General features: G+C 46.7%; 1 protein-coding gene across 1 annotated transcript in view; it reads left to right on the forward strand.

The window, feature by feature from the left end:
• The window catches only part of LMF1 (lipase maturation factor 1), a 203670-nt gene that overhangs the window by 81 nt on the left and 187148 nt on the right, over positions 1-16441 (forward strand). Inside the window, exons 2-3 of the mRNA XM_010570606.1 lie at positions 18-97; positions 10450-10759. Of these exons, the coding sequence (XP_010568908.1) occupies positions 18-97; positions 10450-10759 (390 nt within the window). The remainder of the gene's footprint in view (positions 1-17; positions 98-10449; positions 10760-16441) is intronic.

Genomic DNA, 16441 nt, shown 5'->3' on the forward strand with positions numbered 1-16441 from the left:
GCGGGGCCGGCGGGCAGCGGGGTCGGGTCGCCGCCGTCGCCGGGCACCTTCTGGCTGACCCGCATCGTGCTGCTGCGATCCATAGCCCTGCTTTACTGTGAGTCTCCGGGCGCTGGCTGCCCCGCGCCTCTTTCTCTCTCCGCTGCCCGGGGAGCGGGGGGGGGGCCCGCCCGAGCCCCCGGGCTGCGGTGGGGCGACCGGGCTCGTCGCCACACCGAACCCCGTGAAGTCCCGGCGTTGCCCCGTCCCATCCCTCATGGCCTTTCCCCGCTGCAAAGCCTCAGGTGGGGCAGGCGGGAGCCCTGCCACGGGGAAGGGGTGAGCCCCCCCGGTGGGTGCTCGTCCTCCCGTGGGGTCCGTGCTGGTGCTGCGGTTCGAGGTCCCGCCGTGGAGGGAGATGGAGGCCCGTGACTGTCTTACGTATCCGTGGTGAATTTCGGTTTGCGGGACGGGGGGCTGAGGGGTGTTTTGCCCCAGCTCTGGGGGGCTGAGGGGTGTTTTGCCCCAGCTCCGGGGTGCAGACCCCATCCCGTCCCGGCAGGGCTGCAGCAGTTGCGCTGAGGAGCCCTGCCTGCCTTTTACCAAAGGACTGCTTCATTTTGGCTGTTGGGGCCACGTGGTTGCGTACCCAAAGCTTGAGGGGACGAGGGAGATGCGAAATGGGAAGCGCCTTTTGTTTTCGACTCTCGCGTTGCTGCTGGGACGGGGACCCTGGGGTTGGCGGCTGGGATGGAGTTGGGTGATGCTGGGGCTCCCGTGTTGGAGCTGGAAGGAGAGGTTGCTCGCGCCACGGGGCTGGTACCTGTCAGCAGAGCTGGTTGAGGCCGGTCCTTTTTTTTCAAGGTAGATGTTGTGAGCTAACTGCGCAAGAGAGGAACTCTTTATGCTACGCAGAAGCGGGTCTTTAGCATCTTACGTAGGACTGGAGAGAGATGACATCCTTGGGTGCCAACGCTGCCAGTCAGGACCTAGAATTGACGTGACCTTAAAATGGTTAACGGTGAAACCAGTTTCTAACCTCAGCTGTGCTCCTTTGGCTCTTGCTTTGGCAAGTAATGCTGAGAGCCGTGCTCAGAGCCCACTAGTGTTCCACTTAAAAAATATTCACAGTGAAACCTAAACTGACATATAACACACTACGTTACAAATTCTAAACTTGCCCCAGATTTGTCCACAAAATCGTTAGGATTTGTAGGCTGCCAGCCTGCTTAGATTATTTTGCATCAAAACCATGCAGAAGTTGTAGTTTTGTATGGTTTTGACACGTGCTCTGTTTCTAGTTTGGTTTCAGCTCTCGGTGAAATGCGGGGTTATGACTCTTTCAGTCAAAATGAAAGCGATTCCGATATTCCCCCGTGTGTAAATCCAGACTGCTGAGTTTCCCGTAGCTCGGTTTGCAGTTTCCTTATGAAAAACTGATTAGCGTTCTCTGCTGTGCGTTAGGTGGAGGCTGCCGTTTTCTGATCACGGCTTTGGGATTATAAATATGCCACATCTGGGACCAAATGGTGTCCCGTTGGGTGGTGGTGTGTTCGATGGAAAGGGAGCAGGTGGTGGCTGGATGGGTGGGAGTTGGTAAGGGGAGAGGAGTGCAAAGAGCGACTCAAACGTATGAGACCTTCTGGTGGCTGGGTGACCCGATTTGGGACAATGAGAGCGGTAAGAGGTGAGGAGCAAGTGTCCGATTCAGGGTCAGGTGAGTTTCAGTGTGGAAATGATTGAAACCTCTGGGCTGCAGGGAGAAAGGGAGAGTGAGGATGCGTAAGCCAGAGGATGAAGCTGAGATTGCATGCTGATGAGGGAAAGCAGGATGACAGAAAATAGGGAGAGGAACTGGATTCTGCACTTTTCCAAGTAGGAGAGGTGAATGGGAACAGTGGCAGTGGCAGAAGTGGGGAGGAGACACCAAAATGCTTCTGCAGTCCAGAGTGAGGAAACCTTTTTGAGAGAGGTAGCCTCAGAGGAAGGGTTTTGGGTACCAGAGCTGGAAGGAACAGGGTAGGAGGATGGTTCTGTCCTTTGAAATGGAAGAGCTGCAAGAGAGGAAAAGTTTACCTGCTCGTTATGCAACTTCTGCTTGGTTGCAATCAGGTAACAGTGATTCCTGCTGCTTGTTTTGATTGAGTAACAGGCAAACAACCCAAAGCCAGAAACCTGGGCCAGATTTGAGACAGGTCAAATTCTGACTCAGGCTGTCACTTGCAGCAGTGTTGAGGCCCCAGCTCTGATCCCGATGCAGGAGAGATGCTGTGCAGCCTACAACCGAAGCGTTTGTAGGGTGGAAACTAATTGGTGTCTCTGAGATGGAGAGATTGTGAACAGGCAGATTCCTCTGTCAAAGACTGCAAAACCATGACACGGCTGTTGGGATGGGATGCTCTCGAGGGAAGGTGAGTTGCCTTTTGATCTCTTCTGAGAGCCTGGGTTTAGAAACAGCAGAAAACAATTTAAAGCTTCTGTGCCAAGCTGCTCTTCCAAGCTCTTTTCTGAAGATGGAACCATTTACTCTGACAGATTATTTTTTTTCCCAGACACGGCGATTCTACACACGCCGAGTCTCAGACTTGCTGAGGAAACGGTTGATGCCGTTGTGACAGTTTGACATTCCTCAGTCGTGGGATGTTTTTCCCCCTTCTTTCATTTCACCCTTTTAAACGTAACCCTTTCATTCCTGCTGTGTTAAGCAACAAATCCTTGGGGGAGGACTTTGTGTTAAAGTATCAGGGAAGTGGTCGCTGCCTGATGATTGTAGCTCCTGCCTATTAGTGCAGCTGTGTGAGCTGAAAGCTTGTTCTCCCTCCTAGGTGGAGAGGGAGGGGTGGGAGAGGGAAGGACCCTGTGAATGGGGTAAAGAGAAACTTTATTTGGGCAGAATCACTAAGCGTGATCTGGGGACCTGTCACCTCCTTCCTGCCCCCCACTCCACTCTCGAGAGGCTGCTTAATTGCCTGATGTGAGCTGGGGAGATGCTTTCCCTTTGGATCTTCTCCTGCGGAAGGAGGACAGGCAGTGCAAGGCGGGTGTGAAGAGTCCTTCTGTGAGCCCTCCCTTCTCCTCCACCCCCTTTGGTTATAACTGCTCTCCTCTTCTTTTTTTGAAGGGAGTTTCCAGAAGGAGCCAGAGCCTGGGAAGTCCCTGGCAAAGCAGCTGTTGTCTGAGAGGCAGGTTAGAGATGAGGAGGTGGGAAAGAATCTGATGATTCGTGGAGGTCAGTGACCAAAGACACCTGCTGCTTGCAAGAATGGGAAGGAAGGGGAAAATGGATCCAAGCTGAAAGTGCTCAGTGAGGTTTGCTCTTTGCAGCAGGACTGGGCCAGTGGGGACCTCGTAGCTGAGCACTAAGGTAAATGAAATGCCTGTCTGTGTAATTCTGTTTTTAACAGTAGCTAGCACTGTGCGCTTGCAAATTCAGTGACACTTAAGTTCTTATAGCTGCCGTCCCTTAGAGGCATTTTCAGATCCGAGACCTCTTTTTCCACTTCACCAAGTCGGTGTGGGCAGAACAAGTGGTAAAACCCTTCTGGAGGAGGAGAGTGTGAAGTAACACAGAATCCAGCCCTGAACACTGAGGAAGAGAACAATTGTGTAGGTCTTATCCTGTGCTCTGCTGCCCAGACCCCTCTCTCTGTTTCTGTAGAGGCATCTTTATATGCTACTGGTGTGCCAATGGAAGAGACTTGTCTCACAGACTTCCACCATTGCATCGGCTAATTGCAAACTCTAATACAGTAATTCATGGGACAGGGAAGTTTGGAGAAATGCTGTTTTGAGATTTGAAAGTTTTCCGTCCTGGTCCTGCACTGTGTGTTTGTTCTTTATGGCAGGGATTGACATTTTGTCAATACAGAAAGTCTTTGAGGTCTTGTTGGAAGTGCTGTAACAGGTAAATAGCTGGTCCCAAAGCTCTTGACAACAGATGTGCATTATTTGCTCCCTTCACCCTCCCTCTAAATCATTGTTAAGTGCCCTTTTTGGATGATTACTATCATCAGATTCCAGATGTAGAAGTTTAAGTAATTAGATACCACGCTTCCCAATTTCAGCCAGGCTCTGTAGAGTGCTTTGAAATAAAAGCTATTATTTAAATCCAGTTTATCTTCCTTCTCCTTACGTATTGTTTAATAGTAGTATTTTCTTTCCCCAGAGCTAGAGCTACGGGAGGTTCATGCTACTTCTTCCTAATTCTGAAGTCCAAAGCCTTCTCGGGGGGGTTGGCTTCCTGTAGGTTCCTGGCTCACCCCGGTGTCCTTCCTCCTCTCTCTCTCTCTGTCATCTCCCCTGCTTTCCCCCTTCTCTTCCCTCAGTTATACTGAAAGGCTCCCAGTAGCTTTCAGCTTGCCTAGTCAGGATTATAGTACATCTTCTGATGCTTTTTCTCCCCTGAAAGGTTTTATTTCAGCGCAGCGCTTGTTAGCAAGTCTGTACAACAACGGCAGTATGTTAGCACGATGTCCTCTTAGCAAGCTACATGCCCCCTGTTTAACACTGCACGAAAGAGCCGCGTAAGCAAGACAGAATTGCATTTGGTCCTGAAGAAAGCACTTTCACTGTGGGAAGATAAATTCATAGCAAGCTGTGATAGTTTAAGGGAAGTGATAACAAGAACTGAGAAGGAAAGAATCTATCTCCCAGTCTGCTGCTTGCCTAGGGCTGGTTTGGAGGAGAGGGATCTTCTCAGGGCATCCTCCAGCTGCAGGCTGGACTGCCGCTGGTGTGGTTTTGAACAACCTGGGTCCTGTGGGGGAGCTTTTTAGCAGTGCCACAGCCCAGCCTTTTCTATTTGCTTTCGCATTATTTCAAACAAAGAAGCAATGGGGAGATAAGCACTTGAAAGCCTCCAAAGCAACCACCCCAAAGTCTTTAGCTTTGCTGTGAATGGCAATAAAACAAAAAAAGTGTTAAGAACAGACTACTTTGTTGTGTGTTTACTTGTGGCTGTAGGGCTGCAGGATGAAGAGGGGGTGTTTGCTTTCACTCTGGCTCTTTGCTCAGTACCACGGTGTTGTTCCTTCTGTGTTGCAAAACTTTGCAGGGGAATTTGTCAATTGAAAACTTATTTGATTCATTTCTCTGATAATAATGAAAATACCATGAATATTCTCCCCCTTCTTCTTTTCAGTAGTACAACCTCAGCTTGCCAGCATCCAGCATAGGGCCTTTTTGAATGCCTTGTTGGGTCAAAGGTGCATGTGATATATGGCTCCAGGCAGATTTTTTTTGTGTGTGCAAAATGTAGTTTGGTTTTCATGCAAAGCTCTGTGCTCTTGGTTCATTTCTTCTTGCGGTTTGGGCTTTAAGTAAAAGTTAAGACTTCTTTTAATGGGGGAAGAGAGAAAGCCATATGACCGGAAAGTTTTGGATTTCACATCTTTAAATCTTTACAGAGCATGAAGAATGGGATTCTCTCATTCTCCTACCATGACAGGCTGAGCCTGGACCAGGGGAAAGGAACTGAGGTGACAGGGCAATATGGATAGACCAAATAATTTCAGATGGGTGACTCTTGTGTTGCATGCTTGGGTTGTGTTTATTAGTAGCATGTGGGTTTGAACAAGGAACCCCTTCAGTTTGGGGGGAGAGAGGAGGCTGGGAGGGGAAGGAGAAGGTGGAGGGGAGGAAGTTAATGGAAAAGTACAGTAAAGCACCTTCTGAGGTGAGGATAAGTAGTGAAGGTCTATTAGCAGTTGATGACAATTTACATGTATTACTTATGTAAAGATCAGCTCACAGCAGGTAGAGGAGCGTGCTCCCATGTGAGCTGTCAAAGGCTCCGTCTGCCTCCTGAGTGGGAGGGAGCATGGGAGTCACTGAGGCTGTTTTTTCAATCCACAATAGTCTGAAGAATGGCAAAGTGCTCCAGGTGGAACAGAAGAGACTGGCATGGGCTGAAGATGCCCAAATCCAGAAAGTATTGGTAAAAAGTCCAGGCAGTGAGCAGCCACAGGGGTGATGGACAAGGTGATGGGGTTTCATGCTGGGTCCGGAGACTTGGAGGTGTGCAGAGCTGTGCTGGCAGTCTGCAGGGGATGTCCCTGGATTAGGAGCCCAGCCATGGCCTCACATCATTCCCAACTGTGATGCCAGAAAGGATAGCTATGGGCAAACATTGGCTTCTGCATCCTGGTCGGCAAAATGTTTTCTGAACTCTGAAAAAGCACCCTTCCCAGCTATGCTCTCATTTTGTAAGTTGAAACAAGACAGTGAGAGTCACTCTGAGGAGTTTGGCCTGCTAAAGGGGCTGGAGGGAGTGGGTGACTCTGGACCAAGCCCTGCCTCAGCTTGCTCCATCCTGAGGGAATCTGCTGTGGACTCCTCAGTGCAGTACGTGCCTGAGCTGGAGGCAGCTTGGGAGCTGGTGGAGGCAAGCTGCCTGGTACATACGAATGCAAGTGTTTGCTGTTCTTGATGGAAGAAACAAATCCTGAACTGACAGGAGATGCCGATGAATGCATGGCCTGAAGTTTGCAAATCCAGGAGCCGGGTTTGCTGAGGAGGAAGGCAGATTCTCCTGAGCGGGATGCAGAGCTTTGCAGCTCTGTTGATGACTGAGATGCTGCCCACTTGCCTGGCTAACAGCGGTGCTCAGCGGCTGCCCGCTCAGACTCTCTTATGCCATTTCAGCATCCCTTTGGGTAAGACCCTTCTCTCTTTGCTGCTGAAGATCAGAACATCCCTGGGCTGGCACGAGCCTTCCAGACAGCCAAGAGCACAGTTTTACAGGGTGTTTGGAGAGGCTGAGGTGGAGGCAGTGCCATTGCTCAAGCAGACTCCATCCGTGCCTTGGACCCCATGGCATGGTTAAACCCAGCATGCTGCGTAGGTGGGTCCCCCCAGCATCAGCTGACTTACTAACCGCTGAATTCTGGTTCATGTAATAGAACTGCTCTGCCACTCTCTTGCCAGGAAGAAGCTACAGGACAAACACGAGAAGTGATTAACCTCGCCCCATGCCCCGGCATTGCAGCGAGCATGCCAGCCAGTGCCCCAGGTGGAAGCACACTTGTTTGACCATGTTTACCTGGAGGGAGTGGGAAGATGGAGAGTGGAAAATCCCCAAATACGAGGCCAAAGGGAAAGAGGTTTCAGAATAGAGGTTAAGGAAGAGGAAAAAAAGCACAGGCTTTGGGGGCAAAATGGACTTTCTGCCCCCCCGCCCCGACTAAGCCAAGGTCAAAGGGAGAGAGAAGGGAGCAGGGTCTGTGTTACAGTCGATTTAAGGATATGGTTTCTTGAGGGGGGTTCCGGGAGAGGAAGGAATGACAAGCTGATAAGTAACTTCCCTTTTTCCCCCTGGATGTGTGCATCTCCTCTGTTGCTGAAATCCTTTGCAGTATCTGTCTTTAGTTTCAACTATTACATGTGTCCGGTAACACGGGAACCGCTGCCTACAGGTTGATGCCTCTTGAAGACTTAGCTGGCGCCCTGGGAGAGTAGGTCTAGATGATTTGGCGGTGGGGTTTGAGAAACGGGTGCTGCCTAAGGGATGCGCCCTTCAAATTTGCTCCAAAGATGCTGGAGATAAGTGGAGAGGGAGCACGGAGTGGTGTGAGACAGCGGCTCAGCTTGGGGAGTGTCCAGGAGAGGGAGCTGGATCCAGGACGGAGCAGCACATCTAGGAAACGCTGCACACGTGTGAGCAATAAACGGCGCTCGCCAGACGTGGGCCCCGATGGCTTGGGAGAGTGATGGATCGAAGCGTAGGTTGGAACGGTCAGGATTTGTGTTGGGTATTAGGTGAGTTCTTCACCAAATTAGGGCCGTTGCCGATGGGATTTAGTCATGAAATGGTAACGTGCGAAATATCAGCAGCGCAGCGTCTTGTGAGAAATTGGTGCTCTGGGAGAAAACCACTTTGGAGCCCAAACTGGGCAATCTTTAGATGTGCAGTTCATGCCAACCTATAATGTAGTCTTTGCTGCTTTCAGACTTAAAAAGGCTGTACAGTATTTTGTACATACAATGTGTACTTTTCTGCAATTGCTATAGTTTGTTTTTCCTAATTTACCCTTTCCTTGTTTATCTTGCATACTGTGCAGGGGTCTAATTTAGACTTTTTTAGAAAAAAAGCTGCTTAGCAGTTATGGGTTGGGGCAGCAATTTCTGTAGCATTTAGAGGTGAATTTGATTAGCACTTTAGGAAGACTGTGCAGCAAATTGCAGTGCTAATCAAGGGAAATCAAGCCATGGAGTTCTAAAGCAGAGTTGGTCTTTATTTTTTTTTAAAACCAAAAATTAAGATATTAAGTTGTTTGAGGCTCAGAAGCATTATATTTCTGCTGGTTTCACGTGTCAGGCTTTCTGATTACACACTTGTGTCAAACTGAGTGTTGGTAGAAAAATATGAATACTCGAAAATATAAAACACTTAATTTGGGGTCCAAAACTGATTCTTTAATGTTGTGATCAGTTTTTCTCTTGTCCTTCCCTGTCCATAATTGAGTAAAATATTCTATGTGTCTTTTATCAGTTTGTAAAGTCCTTCACTGGGTATAAAAGACGGAGGGAAAGAGACACAGCCAATTAAACCCCCAACTTTATTGTGTTAGCGCTGTGATTCAGGATCTGTTGAAATCAATGGGAACCCTCCCAGTGACCTCAGATATGCATTGGATTGTGAGTTTTAGTGCTTTTTCAAATGAGAACAAAATACACGCCATGTGCAAAGAGATGGAGTAAGGGCTAAGTGGATTAACTGAAATCCACTGGAGACCTTTGTGTGTGTCTGGGGGGAATGGGACGTTTATTTTTATTCCCTGGGGCTGCAGACTTTGGGTTGCTAGTCAAACTTCAAAGAAATGGGAATCCAGGCCTGAACTCGGGGTATAGTTTCACATAGACTTTCCACCAGCATTCCCAGTGAGAGACACCAGCCAGATGGACACCAGAATTCTTGTTTGCAGAATGACAGTATTCAGATAAGGAGGGAAACAGATTTGATCATTAACTAAGAACAAATCGGCCTTTTGCAAGACCTCTGGTATTGCTGCATGTGACGTGGCTGGTGTTTGGGTAATGTTTGAAAGATGGGTAAGTTAGCTGCTGGGAGCAAAATGTATGGAGCCTAATCAGGAAATGTTGGCCTTCATCATTTTTTTCTGAGAAATGGAGATTACTGCAGTTACGAACTGCAAATTGGTAACTGGAGGAGATTCCTAAAATATGAGATAATCCCTAGAAGCTGACCAACTTTCTCTGTAGGACATCAAATTCTAGGTCTATGATCTGTAATTAAATTGCTTATGTGCTGTTAAAAAAAGCATCTGGCTGTTCTAAGATTGTCCAGTGCAAGAGCATAGACACTATAAATGAGAGAGCTGTAGTGACATGTAAAAAGTAGCAATTTAGAGGACAGGAAAATATTAAGACTTTGTATTTCCAACCTACCAGGATGTGAGAGGATTCAGAAGGTCAACCCATAGCATAACTACTGTATTCTGCAATTGCAATGTATAACCATTAACTGTTACACTGCCAAAAGAATTAAGGTGTCCTTTGGATGCCTCTTGAATGGTGTGTATGAGTTTAAGCTGTCTCATTAACAATATTTTGAAATATTAAGTGTTTTCAATATAAGGAAATAATCCAGTACTTGACAGATGCACAGATAGTGTTGATATGTTGTCCTCTAAAGTCAAAGCATAACCTTGCAGGCACAATCTGCTGTCAGTCTGCCCTGGGTTGTTTGTACTGGGAACAGCAGACATTGTAAATCACCATCAACAACAAAACCCATGCTGGAGCTGTTGTCTATTTACACTGCAAAATGTTTTGTGAAACTGAAATAGGAAGGGTCAGAAAGTACAGCTGTGTCTTTGCTGCCGCAGAGCTGAAGGGAGTTGTGTGTGCTCTGCTGGCTGCTTCAGCTGCGCTCCCCACTATCTGTGCGTGAACTGAGGGTTTCTCGGTGTCTCCTTTCCAAATGCTTGTTGTAGAAAGGAAATTCTGTCTGAAAGTCTTGAAGTTAATGCATTACTTTCAGTCATACGCTGCAGTGCAATTAAACTGTTTTCCTCATCTGCATTAGGAGATGAATAGGGTATGTGACTAACCTAAGGTCATGCAGAGTCTAATGGAGCTGGGCTGAGCCTACTGTTGCTACATTGGGTCAGGTCGCTCAGTTACAGGGAGCTTTTCCCAGAAGTGCATTGCTGAGTTTGCCTGAAGCAAGTGGCATGTCCCTTACAGCTGTTGAGGAGAAAATTATCTCAAAACAGACTCTGTGCCGTTTCCTGGTGTGAAGGCAGAGACAGTATTTATAGAATTCCTCTGCCTTCTGCATTGTGGTTAATAGAAATGACTGTGTTGTATTTTAATGGAGATCAGGACATGTGAATGAATTCCTTCCCGAGGCATGAATATACTTCTGTAACTCTGGACTCAAGATATGTACTTCAGCCTGGATGATTTCTCATACTGTTTGGTTTTTTTCCCCTCCTTGTTTCCCTCTAGTTGTGGCCTTTCTGGTGGCATATCATCAAAACAAGCAGCTAATAGGAGAGAAGGGGCTGCTCCCTTGTAAACTGTACCTGCAGAATGTCAAGAAGTATTTCAAAGGGAAGATAAACCTGGATGCTCTGAGCTATGCACCAACCATCATCTGGTTTCTGGACTGGTCAGACATGGACAGCACCTTGGACTGCCTCTCCCTGCTTGGCCTCGCAACTTCAGCCTTCGTATTGATAACTGGATGTGCAAACATGGTCCTCATGTCTGTCCTCTGGGTTCTCTACCTCTCGTTGGTCAATGTTGGACAGATCTGGTAGGTTAACAGTCTCTCTGCCCTGTTTTTCTCTGTAATCTCTTGCTGTTCATTGTACACATTGACTTTCTATTACCATTTGAGGTTGGTAATCTGGTAAGGAGCAATGTAGGAATGTGAGATAAGGAAAGCATTTGGCAGAAATGAGTTATGGGCCTGCCCCTGTTCTCTCTCTTACCTGGGATATCTGCTCTAATTCCCCTTGTCCTCTGTGAGAGGCAAATTGGCTGCATAACGTGCCACATTACATGTTGTCCCTGCTGTGGAGTACTTTCCCTTATGGCTGTGGCAAGGAATTCCCCTAATAATTACCTTTGGGATGGTTTCTCAATTTTCAGTTCTATCCAGAAGAGAGCTGGAACACTTAAGATAAGTACATAAAGCCTGTGGGGAAAAAGTAAAGGAGAAATAGTGACCATCCGCATGTTGCCTTGCTGCAGGGAAAGGCTGTGGTGCGAAAGGAAAGGCTTTACATGGTCCTCGTGCTTGTTAAGGCCCCAAATACATTGGTTAAAAGAGGATGGGCCCTCAGAAATCCAAATTTCATTAGTTCACCTCTTCAGGTACCTCTCTGCCTGTAGCAAAGGTGATGTGGTAGCTTTGGGGATGTAAAAGGCTATGCCATGAAGAGGTGCCCAAGCTGTGGACATGATACAGCTGTGTCACTGGGATGTTCTTCCTAAATCTTCTTGCTCTACGACACATGACAGGACACCTTCCCTATAGATGGGCTCAGTGAATTTAATTTTAAGGACTTGCATGTGCTTGGGCAGCCCTGCGTCTTGTCCTGTCCCATTCATTCCTATCCTACTCCAGATGGTATGCAAGTGGGTGAAGGATAACAGCTTCAGTTTTCTGAAAAGCTCTATTCTCTAAGCTCTTAACTCAGCATGAACTTAAGACTGTGAAAGCAAGCCACAAAATTTGAAAAATAACTTGGTGGATAGTTTTCCATTGCCCATTTCCAAGTTATTCCAAAATCGCTTGTCTATTTTTCTAGATGTTTTATGTTACAGGGCAAGAATTCAAGCATCATCCTGCTCTCATTTCCACAGATACAGGAGACTGTGTCATTGTAGCAGCAAAATCTGGATGTGTTCCTTGACTTCTTTCTCTTTGTGTTTCTGTTTGGGGGGAGGGAGGGGAACCCTAACAACCTCTCCCCTAAGCTGCAAAGGTTTTGTGGCTGAAAGCTGCACCTGCAGTGATTCCTGAGGCTGAAGGTTTGATCTGGCTTGCTCCTGAAGTAGTGGTCTTACTAAGACATTAGCATGTCAGGCTTTCTTTAGTGCCCACAAGGCACTCTGGAGTGCTCAATATACTGGTGCTGTGGCTATAGTGGTGCTATAATGTTACAGTTTTGATTTAAAAAAAAAAAGCTAGCTGGAATGTGTTCTCCATGTCTCGTTGGGCAGTCCCCTTCTGTGCTGGTCCTCTGCTCCCAGCTGCTTTTCCTAGTGCAGGCAGACTGAAGGCAGAAGTGTGATGTCTTCTCTGCCAGTGCTGGAGGGGTGACAGTTCTGCAGAACTCTAGAGTTTTTTGCCAAAAGAAATCCAGTTGTGGCTGTTGAATGTGTGGCTGTTTTGTCATCTTTCAAGTCTTTAAGGGAGGGGCGAAAGGTAGGGGATAGAGAGGGGAGACTTTTTCCACTGCTGCACTGAACCACAGCCAGTGTCCAGCAGACCATGTCCAAATGCTTCTTCTTGAGGGGGGGTTGAAAGCTCACAGCCAAGCATTAGGTCTCTGCAGCTCTGAAGACAATGAGCTGGCCAGCAGGAATGCAAGCGGAGCCCAGAGTTTGCCTTTTGTGGATGCTGTGGTTGAAAGGAATTGACTCTTGATATTTGAGATAAGGCTGTGTTTTTTCCTCCTTTGCTACTTTGGATTTGGAGTTTAAAAGTTACTCTGCAGCAGGCAGGTGACTCGTGGTATTCAGCAATAGCACACCAAGGGAACGGGTCAGGTTCTTCTGGGGAAGGGGTGTGAGAGAGATTGAAAAGAGGGAGGATAGGAGGCATTGCCTCGACTTCATCTCTTCTTAATTATGGCATTGAATATATTAAACAGGAAATTAGGTTCTTCTTGTAAAGGGGTGAGGGAAAAGAATCAAAGGAACCCAGCAGTACAGTTCATTCAGCTGTGGTTACATTTTTCATTAGATCTTCTGAAATGGGTCACTGGGTGGTCAAAACCATATTATTATTGTGCATACAGTGTGACATTCAGTTCCTGGAGAAGGGGACACTGGGTGGCTAGGTGCTTATAGTGCAAGTAAACATGGGGAAAGAGCAAAGTGGGGATTAACTAGTTTCTCATTGTCCTTTAGGGAATTGTGGTGGCATGAGGGATGAGCTGAGAGTACCTGAAATCTCATGAATTCTGCTGCTGATCTTGGGTGGCAGCACTGGCCTTAAAATGAAGGCTTAAAACTCCCTTTTCACAGTGGTTTGTAGGTGGGGTTAGATGGTCCATTAACTTTGTCTTACTCTCAAATTTGGGCAGATTGAGAGAGTTTGATGAGTTCTGATTGTTCTCCAAAGCATCTGTCGAAGACCACAGTGACTTCTTATAAAGGGAGAAAGGACAGTGTTGTCAGACATTCCTGATTAGAGTTAGGAGATAGCTCAGCAAAGAGGCGTCTGAAACGAGGAAGAAATTCCTCCTGTGGCCATATTGCTTTATAGTTATTGTATGGTCTTTCTTAGTGTTCCTCTTCAGCTGGCAGGCGTGGACTCCTGCGAGCTGGCACTGCTGGGCTGGACATGGACCTGTGGGCTGACCCGATCCAGCAAAATCCTTTGCATTAGTTGCCTAGGAAGCCAGTTCAAGGAAGATATGGAGTGATAAGGAGGAATAGAGCTCTCTTCTTTAGGCCAGTGAGGAACAATTTATTCCTTTTATCGCCTTTTCTTTTTCTATTTTAATTTTAAATGTTTCTATTTGTTTTGGGCTGGAGTATCCAGATACCGGGTGCTGCTGAAGGAGTGAGTCTTTCAACTGCTGTCCAGCTGGCTTGGGCTCAGAGTCAGAGGAAGCTTTAGAAGAGCAAACCGTCTCCTTTGAAGGGCAGGACATGTTGCCTGCCTGCCCCGGTACTGCCGACCTCCACCTGTGAGCTGGGGAATACAGTGTGCCTGGGGACAGCTGAGCCTGCTGTGACAGCATGGCAAGGGACCAGCTAAAGGTCTTTGAGGGTGTTATAACCCTCAAGAAAGCTGCTCCTGGAACAGGCTGATGTGAGCTGTTTGTAATGGATTTTGCGGGATAAGGATTACTTTGGCAACCTAAAATCCTGAGAACTGGGGCCAGGAGGTTGTCCTGGTCCTGAATTCTTGACTTTGCCAGTTTACTGTTGGCTCTGCCAAAGCACGCGTGAACCGTCTGAAATAGGATGCACTTCGGTGGTTCTGAAAACTAAGCTAGCTTTCAGAGAACAGCATATTAATTTTGGTACCTGTGAAGCACGGGGCCAAGATTGCCTTTGCCAAATTTGGAAGTGGAATGCACCAGGAAGCTTTGTAATTCTGGGCACTCTGTTCCCAAAACAGCTGTGGTATTCAGGGTCTGCTCAGACTAAACCTGGATGTGTTCTCTGGATCATGAGGCGTGCGTATACTGGTGTTCCACTTGCATCACGAGCTCAGTGCGTCTGTCTTAAAATACTGGATTTTTTTCCCCCCTCTGCCATTTTTAACTTTTCTTTTTGAAGTAGGAGGAGACTGTCAAGAATCTGAAAATCTGCCAGTGTGAAAGAATATATGATGTCTGACCCATAGGCTGGGTGAAGTCCTTAATCATTATGTTAATTTTAGCCTTGATTTTTCTTGTAATTTCTGCAGACTATGCCTAAGAAAGTGTCCCAGTTTGAGTATAATAGAGGCTATTTAATGAAGCTGAAGATGCCTACAAAGACTTTGTGGGAATTCCCCATACTTCAGCGTCCATTTTGCAGACTGCAAGTTCTGCTTGTCTAGGTTCAGTCACTGGAAGACCAGTGCAGCTCCACAGGTCCAACATGAATGGCTTTGCCTTTCTCCCCGCTTCCTCCGTCCTGAATATTGATATAATGGATTGTTGTACATTTAAACAACAATGGGAAAAGCTGCCCCGTTTTTTTAAAAGTAAAAATACTTGTTGCAGGTGACCTCATGAAACCTCTATTTGTGGTTTTATTCCCTATGGTTTCTGCTGGGGCATATGTCCGCAGAGATGGACCATGGGCAGTAGAGGTCCTTTGTCAGGACAAGCTCTCCAGGAGAGGCGTTCCGGCAGAAGTTAAATCATTTTTGTACCAGAATAACTAATGCACTTCTAAAGTGAATTCGTAATTCTGGAATAAAATCACTTTTATCCCACAGTAAGGTGTCTCCAGGGAGCTATTATATTTTCTTATATAAACAAACTTTTAAACTACTTTGCCACTGATCTCCTGTTTCTTCTTCTGTTGTTTCCTTGCTGAACCCCCCACCCCACCCCCCACCCCCAGCATTTTCAAATATCGTCTGAAAACCCTTCCTTTCCCTTGGTTTTTGTGTTGTTTCATTTTACAAAGCATGTTGCCCACTGTTAGAGAGTACAGTTTGTAAGACACTTGATACAAAAGCTAGAATTGTGGTTTTTTAAATCCTATTGCCTTTTTTTCTTTCATGACTAAGATTCTGGTAGAGTTACAAGAGCTCAAGGGACGAGGTTAAACAAGCCAATAAATAAAACGTTATAGCACGAGGTGGCTACAGCGTTCTTTTCAGTGTGTTCTTCCCTTGTGGAAAATGTTGGTGGAGCTACTGCTAACAGGTATTTAGGGTAAAATAAGACTAAGCAGCATACCTTTTTTTTTTCTGCAAGGAATATGAAACTGAACAGTGCTTCACCACTGTACAACCCCAGAGATTGCAGGCGAGTGCCGTTCGAGCTCTGCTCACGCGCCCTTCGAAGCCCGCACGCCCAGGTGGTTTCCAAGAAGTTGCAGATGCTGCAACGCTTTTCTAGAGCACGGAGGGGAGGACATGCCTCTGTCTTTCTGGCCCAAAATGCCTGGTGTTTTTTCGTATTTAGCTGATTGAACATAATTTTAATAGATTTTAACTTTAATATTAAGGACTTATTGGAGGGACAGCTATACTGCAGGTCATGAAAGCATGTCTCTGAGGCATGTAATTTAATTGCAATTAAATTACCATCCTCAGAAGTTCATTTGCAACAGAGAAAGAAGAAAGACTTGTATGTCATGAAGGTTTTGTGGTTTATATATCTCATTAAAAACCACTTGACCTATGCAGGACTTTAATCACAGTCTTCTGTGTGCTAGCAGATGAACTGGCGACTGGTTCAGGCTGAACTCCATTAAATGCTAGGGGGCTGATGAGATGTTCAGGCCTGTGTTTTCACTCTCCAGGAGGGCATTAGTAGCCGTTAAATGGACCTCTTCCCCACTTTCTTTCCTCTTATATTCTACAGCTTTGGTTTTTCACTCTAAAGCACTTGGATTTTTGTCTAGTGTCATCCTATCCAGTAGAGGTTAGAAGCAGATCTCTTCCGAGTTTCTTATTCCAGCTTGTAAAAGAGCCAGTGTGTGAATTGTGGGCTGGATTTGGCAAAACATCATTCACATTTTTAAGTGTACTCGTTTGTGACCCTCTTATGACGAGGGCACAGCACTTACGGGGGTACTCATTTTATGA

This window comes from Haliaeetus leucocephalus, unplaced genomic scaffold (genome assembly GCF_000737465.1).
Source record: "Haliaeetus leucocephalus isolate CR32 unplaced genomic scaffold, Haliaeetus_leucocephalus-4.0 Scaffold295, whole genome shotgun sequence".
Lineage (NCBI taxonomy): Eukaryota > Metazoa > Chordata > Aves > Accipitriformes > Accipitridae > Haliaeetus > Haliaeetus leucocephalus.